Below are 18,351 nucleotides of genomic sequence, written 5' to 3' on the forward strand. Positions count from 1 at the left end.
TCATTTAAAATAATTTTTTAAAGTAACTTATACCCCCTGAAAACAACGACAGGAACTGCAAGATGTGTGAAGACCGTATTAAACCATAAGCTTCTCACCCAGAGGCAATTTGATGAGCAAATTTAATATCTTAGTTTGGTCTTTTCCTTGTGCCTATAAATTTTTTAAGATTTTTTGAGATAATATCAAGGATGAAATTTCACAACTTTCTTTTTAATACATTACAAGTGTATACAAGTTCTCAGATCTTGAACTTGTAAGCAGCATTTGATCGTTGCACAATATTCCACCACAGTCTTATAACACAGATTTTAACAGTGACTTAATCAGTCTTCTGTTGGTTAAACCGTTTCTAATCTTTTGGAATATCTGCATAAATAACAATTGCAGTGAATTATCTTTGTGCATATGTACATCTTCCTCCCATATTAGAAGGTTTATCCTCAATCTAGCAAATCATTCAACATTTTGGGATTCCTATTTCAATTTCTGTTCCAGAAAAGAACCAATTTATGATCTCACCAGAAAGAGTGTGCGGATAGAAGTTTTATTACAATTTTATTCTGAGGAGCTTTAAAAAATACATATCAACACCAAAAACAATATAACAAACATCCGATGGTACATACATCATCCATCATTGACATTTGTTTCTTCTCTTCTTTAATGTTATTGTAAACAAAATAAGACCCTGTAGATAAAGTCGAAGCCCACTTTATCAACCATCCTCAGTCACATTTCCTTCCCAAGCCCCACCCTTAACCAATATTTTAGTGTGTCTACTTCCAAGAAAAGTGAATTTTTAACAGTACAAATTGAGCTAGCTGTTTTTAATAGCATGAATCATATCCTTTTAATAGTGTTAACACTGCATGACACATATCAGGTGCACCATTAACGTTTACTGTATAAACATAATTGTTTCTAGAATAAGAAATCCCTTCCAAGATGCAGGTCTCAAGGAGCTCATGGTTGGAGGTGCCCAGGAATATTCATCTCCCTATTGTAAAGTACTTTGAGAGCTGGCTTTACAACAGTATGTTGCTAAGACCTGTGGGTCTGAGCAGCTACTTTCTGTTGTTTTAGGTTGACTTCCCCAGAAATCTGGCCAAGTCTGTAACCGTGGAATGAGAATGGAGAGGAGACCACTGCCACCTTGAAGACCTGTCCCAGTGAAACCAAGTGGGAAGAAAAGCTGGCATTCGGCGTGTTCTCAGTAGATCCCGATAGAGCTTGACAGCTTCCATGTGCCTTGTACCCAAGTGCTTTGCTTACAGCAGGTAGTGTTTTCTCTGTGTCCTGAAGTTGCCAGAGGAGAAGGGAATCATTGTTTACACATGGGGATCTGAGCAGACTCTTCCAATACCGTGCAATAGAGATACAGCTCTCTTCAGAGTAACTGTGAACCTTTTTTAACCAACACTAGTTAAAGACAAAGTATTTATAATGACAGTTGTATAGCTTTTAAGTTATTTTTCTAGTATGTGGCTTTCTGTAGCCAACGGTGCCCTCAGGCTACCCAGTGCACCCGGTCCCTGGCAGGGAATGTTCATCTCAGATTTGAGTGCCAGGCATTGCCCCTCTGGACTCCTTTCTCCTTTCCCATCCTCTCTTGGCTGCTACTGAGTCCTGTGCCCTGACCTCAAGGAAGCTGCCTCCCACCATCTTCCTATGCCTCCATAGGTCTATGACATCGCAGCTCTTTTCAACAGTGTCTTCTCATCTAAATCTCTCCGCCTGTCCAACTTCTCTTTCATCTCATCATGGTTCTTTTTCAGCCCAGGCAGCATTTTGGTCCCTGCTCCTGCCCATAGTAAAAACAGCCCGAAAAATCCATGCAAGCAAATAGTTTCAAGTGGGCTACCTTGCCCTCTATTTAAAAGCATGCACAATCAAAGTACTATGCAATTTTAAGACAATAAATAACAGTAAAATTTAGTGTGTGTGTGTGTGTGTTAATCTTGTTCTTTTTGTGTACATATTTTTTGAGGGCTCCTCAAAACAAACTGAGCAGTAACTCATGGGGGCGGCCCTGTTTCTTGGTAGCCACTGGCATTGCCCCCATACCCATGACCTGTATGCTTCTAGGAGGAAAATGAGGACTGTGTTAGGGTGGGACAAAATGCAGGAGGTTTGGAACTCTGGAATGAGAATCCACTCAACAGATGTTGGAGGGGGTTGGGCCATGAGATTCTGCTTGAGATGGCTGCCCAGAGCCTGCACACAGCATACAGAGGTGAAACTCAAGATTTGTACTTTTTTCCCCAATGATCCTATAAAGTTACCAATTTTATTAATAGAATCAGGCAGGAAGATAGAAAGCCAGAGAGGCAGTTCTGCAGTTGGAATCTGGCTCCCTATGAAAGTGCTATCCCAGATAGCACGAATGGTGTCTTCATGGCAACTAACTGATATGTGGGGCTCTAGAATACCATCAGGTCTTAGCTCTGAATTACCTGTGGGCTATTCAGTGACTTTTCCATCTCCTTCTAGGCTCTCCCCTGTATAACGGGGGTTGGAAACCGGGGGACTACATTTCCAGTTAAATTCCACCAGTGAGAAGCACTCCTGGGAGATTTGAAAGTTTAGAAATTGTATTATTCATTGAGAAATTCGTATCTCTTATTTCTGCTCTGGCAGAAGCAGATAGGGGGTCCTATTGTGGCCCTTAGCACTGATACACCCACTATGGCAGTGCTCCATAAAACTCACCCATCACTCAGTGCTCCACACTGCTGGCCACCAACAGAGGCTTCCTGTGGCTCCTCCAGGATCCCACTTCTGAAGAGCTGGCAGGAACCCGAGGGGCCCTGATGGCGTTCTCAGACCTTCCTTCTGCCCTTCTTACAAATAAACAAGGGTGTAAGTTCTGCTGGAAATGCCTGCTCTGGTTCCTGACCAAACAATGACCAGAACAACTTTTGAGGTTAGGAGACTACAAACTAGCCAGAACATCTTTATCTGAACAGGAACCAGAAAAATGTATTTCATCCTTCACTCCTGAAGTGATGACTATCCTCACTTCCATACTAATTCATCCCTGGCTTTTCTTTATAGTTCTGTTTATCATATTCACATAATAATATTTAAACAAAATTACTACCTAGTCTTGAAATCAGAGGACAAGCACACACCAGCCATGCAGGAAGGGCAGCGCTGCCCCCGCTGGGCAGAGGCTCCCAGAGGAGGTGAGCAGAGCAGTCCTGGGGCACGGTCTGACTTCCGTTTCTCCGGGAAGTGACAAAGCCCTTTCTGGGGAACTTGCAAGCAAAACCACGAGTGGGTTTGAGAAACAGGGCTCTCCATAAACAGGTGTCAGCCAGGTGCTGGACATGCAGCAGAAGCCGAGTCAGTGAGAGTGGCTGCTCTGTCTTCTCCTGAGCCCACCGTGGTCTACTTCCTGTTCTCGGGGAAAAGCTGAAAACCCCTGTGAGTGATGTGTGTGTCCTCAGCAGAGCCTAAGAGGAGAGACCCTTCTTACACATGGTCAAGACAAGGCAAGCACTGATGAGAATCTGGGCCAGTTCTCCTGAGCATTCTGTGCTCAAGTAAAGAAGGTGACCTGATGGAAATGGGGGTCTTGGTGATGACAGGCCATGTGGTTCAGCTGCCCTCCCCATCAGCAGCAGAGCTGTCACTCTGGGGTCACCTTTCATCTTCCTCCAGGAAGTCCCGCCTCATCGCTCATCTCTCTTGCTTCCTGTCTCATAGTCTTCTTCTGAATTTTCTTTTTTGTTCTAGTGGAGCACATCCTCCTTGAGTAAAGATGCTGGGAGGTAAATGTTTTGAGGCCTAGCATGTCCAGAAATGACTTTATTACTCACACTTGATTGAAGGTTTAGCTAGTTATATAATTCTAGGTCAGATAAAAATGTTTCTTTCAGAATCATAAAGGCAACGATCCCTTATCATGTTCTCAGTATTGCAGCTGAGGAGTCCAAAGTCCCTCTGGTACGCCTGTGTCAGTGACCTCCTTATTTCCTTCCTTTTGGTCCCTATGTTCTCAAATATCACAACAAGGTGGCTTGGATCTCTCTTCATTTAGTGTTGACTTCAGTCTGGTTACTCATAACTGTCAGGTCTGGATGTTCTCTTGAGTTACTTTCTTGTAGACTTCATTTTGCTTCTCAAGCCTTTCTGTTATTCAGAGGTGAAGCTGCTGGAACATATATCTCAGGGGTAGAGACTTTGACTACAGAGGTCAAACTACTAGAATGACCTGTAATTTCTTATCCTTTCTATGATTCATCTTAGCTTTTTGTGCTACTAATTGGGAGGTTTTTTCAGTTTTCTCTCCCAACCTGTCTACTACCAAGATTTTTCATTTCTTCCAAATGATTTAATTTCCAAGAGCTTTTTTTTTTTAGCTCTGATATGTTTAACTAAAGCCCATAATTTATTCATATGTCCATAATTTGTCTCTAATTCCCTTTTCCTATTCAAGGACATCACATGTCTCCTTCTGGCTATGACAGTTTCTCAGACTTCCCTTGTTTTTTATTACTTTGACAGTTTTGAGGACTATTGGTGGATATTTTGTAGAATGTCCTACACTTGTATCTGTCTGATGCTATTCTCATGGTTCTCATGGTTAAGACTGGTGTTCTGTGTTTTGGAGAGGAAGACTCCAGAAGTAAAATGCCATTCTCATCATTTCATATCAAGGGTACATACTGTCAACATGTCTTATCACTGTGATGTTAAACATGGTCACCTGACCAAGGCAGTGTTTGTCAGATTCTCTATTCCCCAGGGCTTTCTGGGGAATCTGCTTTCCATACTGAACTCTTTAGAAGGAAGCCACAATGCCTACCCCACACTTAAAGAGTAAGGAGTTATGCTTCACCTCCATAGGAGGGACGTATCCACATAAATTATTTGGAATTCAGTACAGATTTGTCTGTTCTCCCCCACTTTTTTGTTGTTAAATCATCTATTTCTATTACTATGAAACTCATGGATATTTATTTTCATACTTTGAGTCACAACCTAGAACTAGGTTACTTATTTTGTTGTTCAAATTTTTCAGCGATGGCTACTGGGACTCCTTCAGTGGGCTCCTGTGGCACGCCCCCTTGTTTGTGGATGTGCTTCGGAAGCACTTCCTGTCTTGCCTACAGCCTGCTCTAGGCTCATCTTGGATATTCCCAGACCCTGTCCTAGAATCAGCCATTACTCTAAGGACCCCTGGTTTCCTTTATTTGAGAATGGCATTAGAAACAAGACTTAGGCTCTGAGTGTCTTACTCCCGGGATGTCATCGCTTCTAAGCCATCTCAGCTGAGAGCACAAGACATAGTTTGTGTGTTGAATTTTTTTTAATGGTGGTTCTTGTTTCAAGGAGGCAATATTTTTTCATATCCTCTGAAGCCTGCAAAGATTTTTTTTTTTCTGTTGGAATTTCCTTCTCTACATAGCCTGTTTTTCTATTTGATTTGTCTTAGTTTTCTTTGCCATGTGACCATGGACTGTTCAGTCAGATTCAAGGTAGGTGGAACAGTCCTGGGCACACAGTGGCACTTATTTTGATGCTGAGATTCACCACTGGTCAATGTGGTAGGGGACTTGTGGGCAGATGGGGGGTCAGGCCTTTCCTTTAGTCTTCAGGGTTGGTCAGACTTGCAGAAAAGTTTTCCAGTCCCTTGCGTTTGAGCAAGGGTCCAGCAGCTGGTACTCTGGGAAAGACATGGAAGAGGAGCGCTGAGGATCACGGCATTCAGTCTTGGGGCCATGGGGTCCCCATTCGCATACAGCTCCCATACTTTCAGCTATGCCCCCAGCTCGGACACCCTGCTTCTTATCACTGGAAAGTAAAATCCAGACTTCTGCCTTTCCCAACTGTTTTCTACCCTGTCTCTTTCCATGTCCTCATATGAGGCCGACTGACCAGCACAGGGGTGGGAGCGAGCTATTGCAGTCCCCCTATGGGGGTTTTTCAAACTTGATTTGAGACAGAGGGCCATCCCCTCAGGTGGTGGGAGAGCAGAAGGTGAAATGGGAAGAAGGAAGCTGACACAGAGGAATGGGATGGGACAGAGAGCCTCCCTCTGGCTGCCAATTCCTCACCCTAGCTCTCAAGCCTGCAGTACGGAGACCAGCTTTACCCCTGCAATCCCTCAGGTGCTACGATGCAGGAAACTCCCCACATTGTCCCCATTGGCTTAACTGCAGTGTGACTTTCTATAACACAACTGAGACAGTATTGACTTGAACCCTCTGGCACATCTCTGGTCCTGGTAAGGGTTGGGGAGAAGACAGAGGAGGGCTTAGGGGAGTGGAGGGAGAGCAGGCCGTGTAGGGGGAGACTGAAAGCCCACTCCACATGGAACCAAGGCAATAAGCTAATCCCTTGCCCAAAGGACCATAACTGAAGTGGAGAGCCTGACTGGAACCCAGGCAAAGAGGCCCGCGTGGGATGGGGAGGTGGGCAGTGTCTGCAGCATCCAGGGCAGGGAAGGGCAGCCAGAAACAGATTCTAAAGGGCCTCCTCATGGGCAGGCCAAGGGCAGAAGTCCCCAGTCAAAAACCAAGCAAGGTTTTCCTGACTACTCCTCTCTCAGCCCTACACCGTATCTCCAAGACCCAACAATTCCACCTCTTAAAGTTTTTTTTTTCCTTTACATTAAGTTTTCTTTGTATAATTTACACACATTAAGTCATCTCTTCTTAGGTGCACAGTTCTGAGTTTTGATACATATATAGTCATACGCCTGTGCGCTAAGTCGCTTCAGTCATGTCCGACTCTGTGCAACCCCATGGACTGTAGCCCATGAGGCTCCTCTGTCCATGGGATTTTCCAGGCAAGAATACTGAGTGGGTTGCCATTCCCTTCTCCAGGGGATCTTCCTGACCAGGGACTGAACCCATGTCATAGTCATATGAGGGCCACCATAATTAAGATACAAATAAGAGTATACCCAACATCCCAAAAAGAAAGCTGACTGTTGAAGAATTGATGCTTTTGAACTGTGGTGTTGGAGAAGACTCTTGAGAGTCCCTTGGACTGCAAGGAGATCCAACCAGTCCATCCTAAAGGAAATCAGTCCTGAATATTCATTGGAAGGACTGATGCTGAAACTGAAGCTCCAATACTTTGGCCACCTGATGCGAGGAACTGACCCACTGGAAAAGACCCTGATGCTGGGAAAGACTGAAGACATGAGAAGGGGAAGAGAGAGGATAAGATGGTTGGATGGCATCACTGACTCGATGGACATGAGTTTGAGCAGGTTCTGGGAGTTGGTGATGGACAGGGAAGCCTGGAGTGCTGCAGTCCATGGGATTGCAAAGAGCTGGACACAACTGAGCAACTGAACTGAGCTGAACTGATCATCCCTAAAAATTCACTTGTGGCTCCTGGTAATTATCTCCCCCCGCCCTCTACCTTGACCTCTGGCAACCACTAATATGACTTTGCTTTTCCCAGAAGGTCATATATATGGAATCATATGTGGTCTTATGTTTGGTTTCTTTCACTTACTGTTTTTAGTATTTTTCCTTGTTGTGCACTTGCCATCAGGCCAGCTGTCAGGCAATATCCTACTGCACGGATATACCACAGTTCCTTTCCATTCACTGAATTATGGACACATGGGTTGTTCCTAGTTTTTCACTTTTTTGAATAAAGCTGATATGAACATTCTTTATGTGAACATGCTTTTATTTCTCTTGGGTATATAGCCAGTGATGGGATTGCTAGGCGATATGACAGGTATATGTTTAATGTCATCAGAAACTATCAAACTGTTTTTCGAAGTGGATAAACCAGTTTGCTTTTCCACCAGCAGTGTATGAGAGTTCCACAACATTGCCAACACTCGCTATTGTCTTTTTTAATACAGCCATCCTATTGGGGTGTGTAGCGGGGTGTGTACTGATAGTGGGTTGTAAATTAACTTGCATTTTCTTAAAGTTTTGAAACAATTTTAAAACCAGTTCCTTCCTCTTGACACCTGCTGCCTCGGACCCAGGCCAGCTGTCATCTTCTCTTAGAGGGCTGTAGCAATAGCTCTTTAATTGGTCTTGTGATCTTAAGTCCCTCAACCCTGAAACTTCATGTGCCTTAATGATCTTTCCAAAACAAACATCCCATCACATTGCTCACTTCCTTTCTTCACACTCCACAGCAGCTGCCCATTACCTCCATAGCCAGGTCTCCACCCTGTGATGCCCCAAGGCCCAGTAGGAAAGGAGTGAGTGAAGTCGCAGGCAGAAGTGGGTAATAGGGAGTTAAGACTGTGGTGAACTAGGGTCTCACCTAATGGGGCAGCTGCCACTCAGTTCCAGCTGAAACTATGGGAATGTGAACCTCACGTTGCCAGAGCTTTAACTATTAGCCAGACAGTGAAACCAACAATTTGAGAGTTTTCAAGGTGAAAGCTCCCAATTTTTAAATGTTGGCAACTAAAAAACATAGAAACCTAGAAAACTCTCAGGGTTAAACAAGGCACTTAGTGAGCTGAAGCCAGACTATGGGCCTCCAGTCACCCGTGCCAGTCCACCCACCTCAAAGCCCCCATAACTTTCCAGTATCCCTTCTCCACCTCCAACAAGAATAGCTGACGTGTGGCTCCCCGAACACAGCGTGCAGGTCTTCACCTCAGAACCGCTGGGTCTGAATGCTCTGTCTGCCTAAAGCACTGGCCCAGCACATTCCTGCTGGCTTTCCATCCTCAGCTGAGGCTTCCTCTTGTCCAGGAGGCCTTCCTCAACTGCTTTTCCCCACCTGGCAGGCTAGATCAGCTGTCAGTCATGCCCATATGTTCCCCTCTCCCCCATCCCTGCAGTTCTCAACACACTTGTGGCAGAATCTTCTCACTTGTTAGCCTCCACTGGAATTCTGTACACTCTTCCAAGTACAGGCCAGCTCCCTGACCTCTATCCTGTCACTTCAGCTGTGTCCATAAACGTTCACTGCACGTCATAAGCCAGAAAAAAGCGGAATCCTTTCAGAAAACTACATGACATGCTCTCCTCTGATGTGTACAATGATTTTTGGAACTCACTTTGCATGGGGGTGATTGCTGCAAAGTCAGGACTGCAGTGTATCTGAGAATAGGTGCTCCTTTCTAATCTGAAAGGCACCTAGGAACGCTCCTTTGTAAACCAACAGCTCTGACAGCCAGACCTCCTTAGTTTCCCATAATCCTTGATGGTGGCAATTGTTGCTTCCTATTTTCTGTTGTGCTTCCAGAACAGAGAGCAGCATGGTTGGGTGTGGGCAGGAGCCTATCAGGTGGGCCCTCATCAGTGCAGGCTACACTCGGGAACTACAATTTCAAACGCGGATGGGCCATGCTTAGTTTTAGAAAACTCGCTCTGGTAGCCAAGACGAGGGTGGCCTAAGGGGAACTCTGTACCTGGATCCCTTCCTCTACACTACCCCTCTTCTGAGGGCCTGGTGCCCCCAGCCTGGCCCTGGGTCACAGGCTTGCCAGTCTCCCCAAATTCTGCCACTCTGCTCGGAGCCCCTTAGCCCCTTAACTTCCCCATTTGCAGAGTCCTGCTCCTTCCCTCCAGTTTGGCCCTTGCCCTGGCCACCCTATGAGGGCTGTTCCTCCTTTACAGTTCACAAGTCTCCCCATCCCCAAAGTCCTCTCGCCCCACCCACTGAGCTCTGAGATCTTCCCCAATGGGTCCAGGCTTCGTGCCTCACTTCTAGCTTTGCTAATGGAAACACGGATCTGACAACAACTCACCCATCATTTCACACCTTCAGACCTGCTGGAACCAGATCCAGAGGCTAGCCGGGGGAGATGCCTCTGAAGAAGGTCACTACCAACAAATCATAGGTCCTAAGGGCCCTCAGCACTGCACTCCATTCCCTCCCTTCTCCTCCCTCTCCTCCCTCTGCCATTCTCCTCTGAGAAGACCAGGAATGATCCTTTGTAAAACTACAGCTCTGAGAGTCAGACCTCCTGAGTTTCCCATAATCCTCGATGGTGGCAATTTTTGTTCGAGAGGCTTGAACTCTGCTCCAGGCTCACCAGCCAGTCTCCTCCTCCCCTCTGTCACTGACCTGCCGGGCCCAGGTGCCTACACATGGCCATCTTCTCCCATGCCTCGGCTTCTGGCAGCAACCCTCAAACTCCTTCACAGTGAGAAAAGGAATCCAAGGTCCGTTCCTCTCGTCTCCACGTCCTTGCCGCCTCCGCCTCCCAGTCCTGGACGCCAAGGCCCCGTCGCCCTGGCCCTCCCCTCATGGACCTTCTCCACCTTCCTCCAGACCGACTCGCCGCTGTCAGTCTGCACCTGCAAGCCCAGCGGCCAGGCTTTCGGTTCCGTCAGTCCCCTTCTCTATCGCCTCCCAGCGCGGTGTTCGGCCGCCGCATCGCGGGCGCCTGTAGAGCTCAGTCGGCGCGCCGAGCCGGGCCTGCGTCAATAAGACGCAGAGCGATCGGCAGCGCGGACGCCGAGCGCCGCTCTCCGAAGAACTGGTCAACCAGCGCCGGGCTGGCCCCACCTCTCCTCCGGAGCCGCCCGGCAGTAGCCCCAGCCCCGCGCGCGCGCGATTGGCCGCGCCCGCCCAGCTTCCCGCGCGCTGATTGGCCGGGGCACGGATCGGTCAGGCCGGGCGCCGCGGCGGCGGCTGCAGCGGAGGAGAAGCAATCCAGACCGGAAGGGTCCTAAGCGCCCCGGCGCCCCTCACACCCTTTGCGGCGGCGGCGACGGCGGCGGCGGGGCGGAGCGGAGCAGAGCGGGGCGGGGCGGCCGGCCGAGCCCGGGGCAGCGGAGCCGCGAGCAGCTAGCGCGCTGCGCCGCCAGTCCGCCCGCCAGCCCTCTCCCTCTGGCGCGGCGGCGGGGAGGCGAGGTGAGCCCGGCGGGCGGGTTAGGCCCAGCGGGGACTCTGGGACCGAGCCTCGCCGGGGAGGGGCGGCGGGAAGGCCGCGGGGCCAGGCTCCGCGGGGACAGGGGGGTGCGGAGCGGGAAGACCGAGTTCTGTGGGCCGACCGGGGTCTGCGGGGTGCTGGCGACCCCGGCCGCAGCCCCTCGTCCTCCAGGCTGCCGCAGTCACCCCCTTACGCCCGGCTGTCCTCGCCCCACAGCTGCGGGCTCGCTACCCGCTCTGGCCCCGGCAGACCTGCTGGAGGGTCTGTGGGCGCCCCCTCCCCCGCCCCGATTGTTTGGCACCCAGCTGCATACCTCCTCCCGGATGCTCAGAAGCCTGGGATCTGATTCCTGCGACCTTGGCGAAGGCACTGATCCTTGCTGTTCCTCTGTTTTCCCCTCGGCAAAGTGGGGGAAATGTCTCCCCTTTTTGGACAGGGTTGTTGTCAAGCTCTCTGAATGTGTGTGAAAGCCCCTGGGCAGGAGCCCGCCCGGTGCACACTTGTGGAAAAATGGGCGGGATACTGCTTGCTGGTTTGAGTGTAGCAGAGTCCGCCCAGAGTCCTCCATCCTCGTGCTCCCCAAGTGCCTTGTCATTGCATACTCAGTGCCCAGCAGTGCCTGAGCGGGCCCTGACCAACTCACCCCCGATAAGTCCCCCAACCCGGAGCACTGGTCTCCTAACCTACGCATCTTACTGGCCTTGAACATTCAGCCCTGTTTACCTCAGGACCTTTGCATTTGTATCCAGTGATTGGAGTTGCCTCCCAGATCTTTGCAGAGCTGACTCCTTCTGGTCCTTCTCCTCACATGTTTCAATTTACAGTATGCTGTTCTTGACCACCCTTTTTATTCCTTTAGTCATTCTGTCTCATTATGTTAATTTTCTTTCCAGTATCTGGTTTGAAACTATTCTATTGATTTGCCTGTTTATTTTCTGTTTCTCCCATTAGGATTATAGCTTTATGAAAACAGGTAGTTGTCTGATTTGTCCACTGCTTTATCCCCAGTGCTTAGAAAGCACACAGTAAGTATTCAGTAATATTAGTTAAGTGAGTGAATGAATGAATGAATGACCCTGCCAGCCTGTTGCCTCTGCTTTCTCTGTTTAGTGACTTCTGACTAACTTGTGAAACTTGTATGCAGATGGTAGGTTGCTTTAGTTTTGTGAAACATTTTGATGTCCTTGACCCCTTTATTTGGTAACTATCAGAACAAGCTGTAATATAAAATCTGACATTTTTATAATGTTTTAGCTCTAACTTCCTTCCTCGCATTCAGGACACATTGACTGAATTCTACATTATCTAGGTCAGCTTTCTGCTCAGCCCTGGGGACACAAAGGCAGTAGCAACAGGGTCCCTTCCTCCGGAGAGCCCAAGAGCCCAGTAGAGAAAGCAGACATGCAGACAGTGCTCGGACAGCTTGCTGTAGAGGAGGGGCTGTGCTGTGGGAGCTTGGAGGAGGTGGTGGTGCTTGGCTGGTGCTGGAGTTGACTTGAATGGTGATGAGAAGCTTGTCAGGTCTAGGGGAAGGCAAGAAGTGGGGAAGGGCAGGGTGAAGGGGGAGCTTCAGCCCAGTCAGTTCAGTTCACTCACTCAGTCGTGTGCAACTCTTTGAGATCCCATGGACTACAGCACGCCAGGCTTCCTTGTCCATCACCAACTCCTGGGGCTTGCTTAAACTCATGTCCATCAAGTCGGTGATGCCATCCAACCATCTCATCCTCTGTCATCCCCTTCTCCCATATTCAGCCCAATATTGGGGTCAAAACTCAGTCTGTGGGGCCAGGTGTGAGAGATTGGAGTAGTGGAGACCCTTGAGAACCAGACGCCACTTACCCAGCAATTTTTAGAAAGAAGTCAGAACTTGAGATTTGTATCTGTACTCTCTTCATTTTTAATTGTTGGCAGTAGCTTATTTTAAAATGTTTTCAGTGCTATGAGCCAAGCAAATGCAGACCTCATTCAGTTTTATATCAGGATTGTTGGACTCCGGACTTCAAGGCAGGTTGTTTAGGAGGGAAGAGTTGCAGTGAGCTAGAAAGGTAGCCCAAGGCTAGGGGAGCTAGGCCCTATTTGTCCAGGGACTCTCTTTTGTCACTGGAGCCCTGTGATAGCAGCTAGGAAGCCTGCTAGCCTCCACTTTCTACACAGAAGGAAACAGAGGCTCCCAGAGTTTGAGCAGTCTGTTTTATAGCAAGCAGCTGGAAAGTGAAATTTGAACCCAGGTCTCCCACAGATCAGCATTCTTTCCTGAGCCCCTTAGGTCTGAGTATTTTCTTTGGCTCTTAATTTGTTCTGGAAGAATAAAATCCAATCTAGTTAGTGTTTCCCTTCATTTAGCCTTTTTTTTCCCCTTCAAAACGATCCTACAGGGTTAAAGACAATCCTATTTTGGCATAGTCATTTCTGAAGAGTTTTGATTTTCCTGAGTTTCTTGAGGAGAATCCACTCCTGAGAACTTAATTTTCAGGTTGCTACTTTGAGTAATTTGTTGACAGATTAAAATGTGTTTATTTGGCCTTCCTAAATAAGTGTTAGAGGGTACACCTCAATTTGTCTGTTTAAAATAAAATGTCTTAACTTTCTGGATAGAGAAAAGTGCAGATGATGCAATTACTAGTGAGTAAACCAATTTATTTCATGATATATGAGGTAAAACAAAGCCACATTTTTTCCTTAACATTGTCGATTTGGCAGTAGGAGGGCATGGCAGCTCACTCCAGTATTCTTGCCTGAAGAATCCCATGGGCAAAGGAGCCTGGCAGGCTTCAGTCCATAGGGTCACAAAGAATTGGACATGACTGAAGTGACTAATACACATGCACGCACAGCTGTTTCTGATCTAGTTATACTTGGTTAAGAAGGTGACATTTTTACATAATTTTCCTTAAGGATTATTAAATTTGTATTTGGCCTTTTGTGATTGTATGAACTAGTTTCAACAACAGTCTTTGTTATAACTGTTTATTATGAGAAATTTCAAACATGTAGGAAAGTGAACAGAGTAGTATCCAGCTTCAGCAATTACTAACTACTGGTCAACCTTGTTCATCCCTGACCTCATGCCTACAACCCTCATACACGCCCCCCCCCCCCACACACACACACACTGCACTTTCATTTTCAAGCAAATCCTAACTATCATGTCATTTCACCCATAAGTTTTTCAGTTTATGTCTGAAAAATTTTTTAAATAAGGATTCTTTTAAACTTGGAAAAGCAGAAATTAGCCATTCTGTCATATCAAATAGCCAGTTAGCATTCAGATTTCCAGTTGTCTCATAAATTTTATAGTTTCTTTAATAGTTTCTTCCTTGGACTCCAGATCCAGATAAGGACCATTTATTGTGTTTGGTTGATAATATCTTTTAATCTGTAGATCCCGCTTTATTTCTGTTTTTCTTTTCCTTGTTGTTTATTTGTTGAAGTGATAATATTTCTGTTATTGGGATTTTACTGATTGTACCTCTGCAATGTAATTTCTCGTGTTTCTCTGTATTTCTTGAAAATTTGTAGTTGGATTTAGACTAGGTTTGGTTGGATCCAGGGAGCCTTCTTAGGTGGAGTGTGCGCTTCCTCTAGAGGCAAGTAATCTTGCTTGACTCACACTATGATGTTAGCTACTGTTGATACTCAGTGCCTGGACCCTTTGATTCATTAAAAGGCCAAATTATTTGGGGGGACAAGTTTGTGTATCTTTTGCACAGCAAGAATTCATTTTTTATAAAGTACTGTGGGTCTTTTCAGATTTTATATTGGCCTTTGGATTGCCAGCTAAAATGTTTTTAACTGGTGCCTCAAATCCTCTTTGGAAAATGTTGGGGTATAAATTAATAGATATAAAAATAATCAGCAAGAGTAGTCTCAATTTTAGCATAGGAATTCCTTATAGCTAAGGAAATTTACTAGATATTTGAAAGTGGAATTTAGCAAGTTTGATTTTTTTTTAATTTTATTTAGTTTTTTGGTTCATTTTCTTGGTTTTGGATTTTATAAAGTATTCTACTCCCTCTTTCTCCTAGCTAATTTTACCTAAGAATTTTTCTTAAGTAAAGACTACATACTCTAAAACATTTCAGGCATAATAAAAATAGATTCTAAGGATATATGGATTACAAATGAGGTGGGTATTTTTTCCCCCTCCCTTGTGGCTCAGATGGTAAAGAATCTGCCTGCAGTGCAGGAAATCCCGGTTCAATCCCTGGGTCGGGAAGAACCCCCGGAGAAGGGAATGGCAACCCACTCCAGTATTCCTGCCTGGAAAATCCCAAGAACACAGAAACCAGGAAACAACTGAGCAACTAACACTTTCAGGTTTTCAAAAGCAAGATGTTAACTCTCTTTATGTTAAATAAATTCTGGCCTGTTTTAAGGTTGTTATTTAAAGTATTTCCATACCTGAATTATTTGGCATTAGGAGAATGAACAGTGTGAAAACCACCTGTTAGCTTGTCTTTCCTTAGGCCAACATAGAAAAAACCTGGGGATTTGGTTTAAAAACATATTTTTACTTAGAACAATTTGTTTAAAAAGCATAGCTCCACTCCCTACAATGATTCTGAGAGAAAGAATAAGAATAATTGCCTTTAAAACAACTCCTTTTCCTTAAAATATATATGTTTATACATACACATATGTTTCTACAGATTTGTAAATAATTTAATATGTTACACTATTTGAATATTGTGTATCTAAATTGATGCTGCTACTAGTTTGATTTCAGAATATCTAGGCTTAAGGATGCAAACCAAATAGTGAATCCCCTAGCTCTGATTCTGGAATCAAATCTGTTTTTCTAACTCTTAACTCTCAGAAACATAGCTACTATTATATGTTGTAGAGTGGATGATTTCTAAAAATTTCATGACACATCATCTATCTGCCACACCCTAGAATGAAAAGTAAATTCTGTGCATTGCTTCCTGTCGTATCGTTCATGGAGTTGCTCACCAGTATTAACCATGTCAACCTTTGCACTTACCAGGTTCTAGTTCACATTTTCAGAATGCAGATATTTGTTTGGAACAAGCAGAGTGGGTGTGGTAACATCTGTTCTGAGGTCGGCTAAGGTGAAACCATGGCCTATGCTGAGCACTGCGCTGGCTGTCCTCAGAGGTAGACTCTGCAGTTATCTCCGTTCTACAGATGAGTGTAGTCACTTGCCCAGGTTCACTCACCCTGACTCCAGAGCTGCCTTACACTTATCGTCCCATTTAGTTTTCCTTTAACAAGTATTTACTGGGCACTCACTGTGTAATTAGCAGAGGACTGAGAAATAGAGGAGCTCACAGAGCAGAAGCAGAGATAGACTTGCAAGGCAAACGAATACAGATTGTGGGGCCCAGAAAAGGGGGAGTGCCTGGCACAAGTGGAAAGGAAGGCCTACTGAGGGAGACTTGCAGGAAAAGCAGGTGCTTGCCCTGGACTTAGGAGGATGAAGTTTGGCCAGGAGCACAGAACGGAGAGGGAAGTCCTATCAGGCAGAGAGACCTAAAGGTGTACAGTAGCTGGTCTGCTGCTCCCAGTGGGGTTGATAATGCTTGAGAGTGAGCCAGAGGCCCTACAGAACTCCTCTGCTGCTCGCAGGATTAGAATTTTACTCTTTTTTTTTCCATTTATTTTTATTAGTTGGAGGCCAGTTACTTTACAATATTGTAGTGGTTTTTGCCATACATTGACGTGAATCAGCCATGGATTTACATATATTCATCCTGATCCCCCCTCCCACTTCCCTCTCCACCCTATCCCTATGAAAAGGATTTGTGATTATACTACCCTTATGTTTGAGTTCCTTCGATAGTGACCGACTGTGTTAAGAATAAAATTCTAGTGCTCAGGGCTGGTGCACTAGAGTTTTGCTCTTAACACAGTCGGTCACTATTGAAGGAACTCAAACATAAGGGTAGTATAATCATAAATCCTTTTCAACAAATCTCTTTTAATTCTTATTTTGAAATAATTACAAATCCTAAGAGGTTGCAGAAATAGTTCAGAGAGGTCCTGTGCCCCCTTCACCCAGTATCCCCCGACGGTTGCGTGTTTATGTAGCTATAGTACGATACCAGAACCAGGCAGTTAGTATTGGTACAGTGTTTGTATAGTTCTCTGTTGTTTTATCACATATGGAGGTTCATATAACCACCGCCATTGCCATCAAGATACCGAACTATTTCATCATCCCAAAGATCTCCCTTGTACTACCCCTTTATAACCACACCGCCCCCCTTACCCCCCACCATCCGTAATTCCTGGTAACCACTAATCTGCTCTATATCGCTGTAATTTTTCATTTTAGGGATGTTGTATACATGAATTATGGGCCTTTTGAAATTGGCTTTTATCACTAAAATTGTCACTAAAATTTCATAATGCCCTATGACCTACCCAAATTGTTGCTGAGTATCAATAATTCAATCATTTTTAGTGCCGGGTGGTAGTCCATCGTATGGATGGATGTACAGAAATTTGTTTAACCATTCACCCACTGAAAGACATCTGGATTTCTTCCAGTTTTGAACTATTTACGTATATAACTGCTTGAGCATTCGTGTAAAGGTTTTCATGTGCACAGACCATGGATTGGAGGTATCAGGAATGGAGACTGGGAGAGCACTTTGGCTGTTGGTGTGTCTTGGGCACAATGAGGTGTTTACTCACAACACTGGGTATCAGGGCTGGAGGTGGGGAGACTGATGACTGCAAGGGGCCAGTAGGAGATATTCTTGCTAGACACTTAGGATCCAACTGTGAGTAATATGATAGCCAACTACTAGTTGTTATTCTTTGTCTTAGTATATGCCATAACTTAAGAACTGATGTTCAAAAGAGTGGCTCTGAGATGTTGTAAGGTTTCTGGTTATTCAGAAAAGATAAAGTTGTGCTAAGATCCCTGGAGAAGGGAATAGATACCCACTCCAGTATTTTTGCCTGGAGAATTCTATGGACAGAGGAGCCTGGTGGGCTACAGTCTTTGGGGTTTCAAAGAGTCAGACACGACTGAGTGACTAACACACACACAGGCGTACTATTTTTAATGAGAATAAAGTAGGAAGAAAGAACAATTTGATTAAAACTTTTAGCAGCAAGCATTGAAACAAAGAAGGTGATTGTGAAAATCTGCTTTTAATCACAGCAGTCAGTTCATTTAAATATTGAATGCCCTGGGTATTCTGAAGCATTAGTGTAATTAAAGGTTTGATTCTGTGGATCACTGCTTTATCTTCATCATCAGAAGAAAAGTGTCTAGGTGGGTTGAAGGCAACAAGATTGTGAAGACCTGTATTATTTTGTCCTGGTTCTAACTAGCCCTTTGGCAATCACTTTACTTTCTAAGTAAAATTAGAGATATTCCAGTACTATATTGGGAAGAGCATGGATATTGTAGTCAAATACACCTCAATTCAAATCCAGGCTATGCTACACTCCAGCTGAGAATCTGGGCAAGTTACTTCCTGTCTGCAAGTTGTTTCCTCATCTGCAGGGTGAGGATAGTACCCTGGATCTCACAAGCTGTTCAGTTC

The 18,351-nt window shown here is 45.5% G+C and overlaps 2 protein-coding genes and 1 long non-coding RNA gene across 7 annotated transcripts in view; 2 read left to right on the forward strand and 1 right to left on the reverse strand.

Annotated features, from left to right (window-relative positions):
• GFPT2 (glutamine-fructose-6-phosphate transaminase 2) overlaps positions 1–1,938 on the forward strand; it is a 43,586-nt gene extending 41,648 nt beyond the window's left edge. Inside the window, exon 19 of the mRNA XM_065917240.1 lies at positions 1,087–1,938. Coding sequence (XP_065773312.1) covers positions 1,087–1,131 — 45 coding nt within the window. The 3' untranslated portion in view covers positions 1,132–1,938. The remainder of the gene's footprint in view (positions 1–1,086) is intronic.
• Positions 531–10,435, reverse strand: LOC136155484 (uncharacterized). Of its 2 annotated transcripts, none has more exons than XR_010660830.1 (3): positions 10,018–10,435; positions 2,713–2,840; positions 531–1,299 (listed from the first exon to the last, which is right to left on the reverse strand). It is a non-coding gene; the product is annotated as an uncharacterized lncRNA (long non-coding RNA). The 2 variants fall into 2 exon arrangements; XR_010660831.1 differs by having other exon boundaries at positions 2,713–2,843.
• A 167-nt stretch (positions 10,436–10,602) lies between these two features.
• The window catches only part of MAPK9 (mitogen-activated protein kinase 9), a 69,817-nt gene continuing 62,068 nt past the window's right edge, over positions 10,603–18,351 (forward strand). For 3 of the 4 annotated variants that reach the window (XM_065917241.1, XM_065917244.1, XM_065917245.1), the window contains exon 1: positions 10,603–10,809. The gene's annotated coding sequence lies outside the window, so the exon portion shown is untranslated. Of the gene's footprint in view, positions 10,810–11,825; positions 11,854–18,351 lie in introns of those variants that run through there. The other variant, XM_065917242.1, reaches the window with a different exon arrangement.

The sequence above is a fragment of the Muntiacus reevesi genome, chromosome 1 (genome assembly GCF_963930625.1).
Source record: "Muntiacus reevesi chromosome 1, mMunRee1.1, whole genome shotgun sequence".
NCBI lineage: Eukaryota > Metazoa > Chordata > Mammalia > Artiodactyla > Cervidae > Muntiacus > Muntiacus reevesi.